At 42.1% G+C, this 5754-nt stretch overlaps 1 protein-coding gene across 3 annotated transcripts in view; it reads left to right on the top strand.

Moving 5' to 3' along the window:
* The window catches only part of CLUH (clustered mitochondria homolog), an 84650-nt gene that overhangs the window by 49995 nt on the left and 28901 nt on the right, over positions 1-5754 (top strand). For all 3 annotated transcript variants that reach the window (XM_042442454.1, XM_042442456.1, XM_042442453.1), the window contains 4 exons: positions 593-747; positions 1803-1928; positions 3147-3294; positions 3977-4069. In XM_042442454.1, the coding sequence (XP_042298388.1) occupies positions 593-747; positions 1803-1928; positions 3147-3294; positions 3977-4069 (522 nt within the window). The remainder of the gene's footprint in view (positions 1-592; positions 748-1802; positions 1929-3146; positions 3295-3976; positions 4070-5754) is intronic.

Genomic DNA, 5754 nt, shown 5'->3' with positions numbered 1-5754 from the left:
TGGTGATTGAACAAACTATTATTCTTGGGTTTCATGTACCACATATATGCGTGTATCCCCAAATTCAAATTATCTTTTTCAATGTTCAGCACATTCTTATTCTCCAATTTAAACCACTCCTCTAGCCACTTGAGACATACCGCATAATAATATAACTTAAAATTTGGCAAATTACATCCCCCTCGTAATTTATCTTCCGTCAAAAGTTTCCATTTAACCCTTGCTTTTTTACCTTTCTCACCATCTTCCGCCCCATTGAGGGTTTTTTGGAGAGACATTCATGTAGGCCTGCCCCTCCTCCTCGTTCCATGAGGGTATTCCGGGGGGGGGGGGGAAGGTTGCATTAGCAAGACAAAAAAAAGATGCTTCTCTTATGTAGCAGCAGCAGCAGTAAACATAAATAAACAGATTAAATGCTCTCTTTTATTTATTTTATTCCAGAGTTATTGTAATCGGTCTCATCCATTGTGACTAACCCTAAAGCTACAGATGGTTGTGATCTGAGTGATGAACATGCTTTGTTTTATTTAAAGCCTGTTCCTAATAGAAAGTGTATTTTGTTCCCCTTTCTGCTTTTCCCCTGCCCCACCAGCCTCTCCAGTGCCTAAAAGTACTGACTATGAGTGGCTGGAATCCCCCACCTGGAAACCGGAAGATGCACGGCGACCTCATGTACCTCTACGTCATCACGATGGAAGATCGCCATGTGAGCATCACGGCATCCACTCGAGGCTTTTACCTCAATCAGTAAGTAACTAGAAATGGGTCTGTTTTGCAGCAACCTTGCCAAGTGGAAAGAGTTTCATTTACTGCAACTTGGAAGTTGCTTTACAGCAAAGTCCCCACTGGTGTTCACACAAGTATGTTTTTATTGCTTGATGGGCATGCGCTATAAAAGCTTTCATACTAAGCCACAACTACTCTAGAAGACCACCTTTCCTTATCATCATGTTTCAGCAAGGGCCTTAATCTTATCTAGACCTGGCTAGTTTTGGTGGACAGTTTTCTTTTGATCTTGTATAGGCAGGGTGCTTGCTCAAAAACAAAAGCGCAGCAGCCATGTGGTTTAAATGAAGATCAGTGATGAACAATAATTTGTTACTAAGGCCACTAAAGTTGCAACTATACAGAAAATAGAACCCTTTGTGAGTAAATTCTCAGAATGTCCAAATGAAGACTGGATGTGATTAATGGCTATGGGATGATGGATGGATGAATGGATGGATTGGAGGAGGAGAAGGAACAGGGAGGGGAAACCAGGGGAAAGGGTCACAGAAATAGAGTGGAGTGAGTGGAGTTTCAAACAGCAAGAATCTACATTGCAGTGTATTGTTGTTGGTCCCACTTTAATCTTTGAGCATCTCTGCTTCCCCACATTTGCTGTACAGGGCCTGGACAAGCCTTTTCTAGCCTTGTCTGGTTGATTCCGTATCAATGGAATAGTGAATCTGCACCAGCTTTTAGTCTGCATTTAAAGGAATTATCCAAGGTGCTAGACCTTATCCCCAAAAGATGTCCAGAACTTGGACTAGCTGGAGCAGATTCACTACCCCAATGATGTAGGAGCCACTAGGCACCACTAGCTTCAACACTATGGAGAGAATGGATTCTGCCTGAGGTCCACAAATTTGGCCAAATTTATGGTTGTTATTGACCCTTCCTCTTCCCATGTGTGTGTAGACTGTTGCTTCTGGTGTCCTGGAGTGCTTTAAGAATATTCCTGTCATCTCCAGGGCCCAGCAGGATTGTAGTCTATTTTCTCCTTTCGCACTAGTATGTTTTCAATCCCTTCCTTTTCACAGGTCCACAGCCTACAACTTCAACCCCAAGCCAGCCAATCCCAGCTTCCTCAGCCATTCCTTGGTAGAGCTTCTGAACCAGATCAGCCCCACCTTCAAAAGGAACTTTGCCTCACTGCAAAAGAAACGGTAACCTTCTACTCCCTCCCTCAACTTCCTTTTCTTTACTAGATTCCTAGGTTTCTTTTGGAAGGATAGACCTTTATATTTGTATCCCTTCCTTCAAGAGCTTTTAACTTTCTTTAAAAACAGAAATACCAAAATCTGTGGATGCTCTAAGTCAGCCCAGAGAGTCATATTGATAAAATCTCCGCTTGGCTGAGTGTTCCTTATATAAAATTATGGTTCTAATGCTGTCCCTTATATAAAATCAAGGTTTACTTCTTGGTATTTCTGTACAGTATCTTTAAAATATTTTCAAGCCATGGATGCTTGAATCTGTGGATAAAAAATCCATGGCTATGAAGATCTGACTGCAAACCAAAAATGATGGTGTAAGGGAAATTGACTATCTGGGGGACCTCAGAAGGGCCAGAATCACCACCTCCCTGTATATAATGTTCCCCATCCCCACATAAGAGGGTCATGTGCAAAGCAGTTGGAAATACCTTCCTCTGCCTAATATGCTGGCAATTTCTGATTGCTGGCATTCAGAAAAAAACTCTTAGAAAATCAGAATATTGTTGTTTTTTTAACTCCAATATTGACTGAACTAAGTGGCAGCATCTCTCCAAAGTTTCAGAGGAGAATCTTTTCTAACCCTACCTGGAGATGATGGATATCGAACCAGAGACTCTTTGCTTCCAAAGTGGGGGTTCTACAGCCATTCCCTAAAAGAATTGTGGGCCTTTGCCTTCTTGTTGCTTGAACCAGTAGCATTGGTATTTGCATTGTCGCATACTACACAGGTGACAAAGTCTATTTTTCCCAAGAAATAGTAATGTCAGGGCTTTTGTTCCTCATCTATCAAATAGGGCTCTCAGGGGAAAAATTAGAAATACAAATAAAATAGTTAAAAAAATAAAAACTGGGGCAAAGACAAATTATTTTCTGAAAGCAAATCTAAAGAAGCTTAGAAAATTGTTGTGGAGTTTAAGAAGAGATTTAGACCTTGCAAAATTAAAATGCCTCTACTGCGGCTTAGTTACTGAAAGTAAGAGCTTTAAATTAAAATATACTAGTATCTTTCATCCCACTGTTTTGCTTTTGGTTCCACGTATCACTAAAACATAGCCTGTAAGACCCTTATCAATTCAGATGTCATCTGTCTGTTGATTCTGCATGAATTCTGCTGATGCGTCAAAGAGGGTTGAATTCTAAACTTCATATCATTTGACTTTAAACCAGTGTCCAGAGGCATCCACTGGAGCGGATATCCACTCCTTTCCAAGTGTACACCTGGACAGCACCTCTGGCTGAGCATGCCATGGACTGTGTGAGAGCGGAAGATGCTTATACCTCAAGGCTTGGCTATGAAGAGCACATCCCAGGACAGGTACCAAAAGTTTGGGCTGTGGGGCTCAATTATTTTGAATACTGCAGTAGGCTTGCACATGGAGGGTCTATCCATTGTGGTTATAAGAGTTGTTCCTTCTTACAATCAGTGGGTAAAGAAAGATGTGAACCTACTACTTTAACCAAAAGTGTCTTGGGCAATAAACGGTGGTTAATCATAGCTTAATGGTGGGAGGACTTGTTCAGATGTTGCCACCTTGAGTTGATGTGTTCCCTGGGTACTCTGCAGCTTTCTCTGCCCAGATGTAGTGCTGAGATGATGCTTGTTTAAGCCATGCTGTGTCTGAATTGGGAGACTATGGTTTAATATGTACCTCATAGCTAGATATAAAATAAAATCCCACTTTCATGTCCTGGTTAGTAAGGGATTAAGTAACAATTTTCCCAGTTGATGTAGTAAGGGACCATTGCTTGTAAAGAAGCCATGGCCTATGCGCAGAAGGCAGGGGGGGGAAAAGCCAGTAGGTAGCATGTGTAAGTTATTGCTTCAATACTGTTATTATTCCTTATTGCTGGCCGGAATCTAACCTTCTGTTTGATCTAGATGATGGAATATGTCCTTGCAAATTTTATATCTCTCTTACAAATTAACATTTTGATGCCTGTTTTGTGCATGTGCGTGTGTGTGTGTTCCGCTGTCATCTCCTTTTCAACCACTTCAGACCAGAGATTGGAATGAAGAATTGCAAACAACCAGAGAACTGCCACGGAAAAACCTACCAGAGAGGCTGTTGAGGGAACGGGCTATTTTCAAGGTAAATTCGAAACGACGGGGCTGGTGGTGAGGGCAACATAGTTGTGATCTTTATGGTTAGAAAGACCAATGTAGGCATGGCGTTTGCTTTCTACTAGCAGCTTAGAAATTCAGAAGGGAAGATTAGTTGGGGTATCCAATGGTGGTGCTTTATTTTTATGCATTTGAGAGATAAATAAAATATATGTTTGTGTTCGCTTTGATTTAAATCACCTTTCTTCCATCTGTGAGAGCTTTTTCACTGGGGAATGTGAGCAACACAAACACTCTATTTTGCCTTCTCCCTTGCTTAGCTGCTAGGCATCCAAAAAGTCCTGAGAAGATTTAATCCTGAGTAGCTGTAGCCCTTAAATGCCTATCTGAGCTCACTTCCACTTCCTTATTCCCTGTAGCTGGTGTTAAAAGAGGGACCAGAACTGAGCAGTTCAGTGCATCATGAGCATATAGAATGGTTCAGATTTAATCCCTAGCGCCTCTGGTTAAAACAGTCAGATAACATGTTTCTTTTCTGGACACTCTGGCGAGGAATAGAGATTGGGGGCATAAGTAGTAGCTTGAAGTGTTTCAGTGATCCAAGAACAGAGTCCCACACTTGTTTCCACTGTTGGTGTTGCTTAAGGCTACGGATCCTTTTATGTGAGGGGCAGCAGTTAATTCTTAGAACCTTTGGCCCACAGGTTGTGGTGTATGTGGGCAATGGAACTTATTATTATTAACTTTTATTTATAAAGCGCTGTAAATTTACACAGCGCTGTACATACAATCTTTTTAATTGGACGGTTCCCTGCCCTCAGGCTTACAATCTAAAAAGAAATGACACAAAAAGAGAAGGGAGTGGTGGTGGGGAAGGGGATGAGGGCAGCAGTTCTTCTCTACCTCTGAGGCCTGGATCAGGGGAGATGGACTGGAGGGAGGGCTTGGCTTCTTAATGGATGGTTGTAGTTTTACACACGTGGAAGGCACCTGGTGTCAGTGATGGTCAGTGGAGCCTGCAAGATTGCACACGCATATACCCCTTCACATCACATCACATGAAAGTAGGCTAAGGGTGCTGGTTCTCCATCGCAGGTATATTTGCGTGTATAAAAGCACCATGTTGATTCTGGCATTATTCCCTCTGAGTTAGGGTTGTCTATGTCGATTGACAGTCGCTCTCCAGGGTCTCAGATGGGGACTTTTAACTCATGGGTGGAGAATCATAGAGTTGGAAGAAACCCTCAAGGGCCATCAAGTCCAACCCCCTGCCATGCAGGAAGACACATTCAAACCACTCCCAACAAATGACCATCCAGCCTCTATTTAAAAAACCACAAAGAAGGAGATTCCACCACTCCCTAAGGCAGCATGTTCCACTGGCAAACAGCTCTTACCATCAAGAAGTTGGCCCTCAATCCAATGTGAAACCTGAAATCCTAAAAGCATACTCCTTTCTCCATGACATCATTGTTTGGAGTTTTCCCAGCTTTGACTTTTTTTCCTCTTATTCTAAACCTTTGAAATGCCTCTCCTACAGCTTAGTTACTGAAAATAAGGGCTTTACATTAAAATGTGATAGTATCTTTTGCCTTTGGTTCCACTCATCACTGGCCTGTGGCCCTTAAGAACCTCTCTGAAGTTGAATCCAGCCCTTGAGCTGAAAATATGTTCTAGCTCTTGTATTTACTGGAGGTACTGGTGACCTCCAGA

Source organism: Sceloporus undulatus, chromosome 11 (assembly GCF_019175285.1).
Source record: "Sceloporus undulatus isolate JIND9_A2432 ecotype Alabama chromosome 11, SceUnd_v1.1, whole genome shotgun sequence".
Taxonomy (NCBI): Eukaryota; Metazoa; Chordata; class Lepidosauria; order Squamata; family Phrynosomatidae; genus Sceloporus; species Sceloporus undulatus.
The sequence above is the reverse complement of the archived record's forward strand: the minus strand, read 5'-3'. Positions and strand labels throughout refer to the sequence as shown.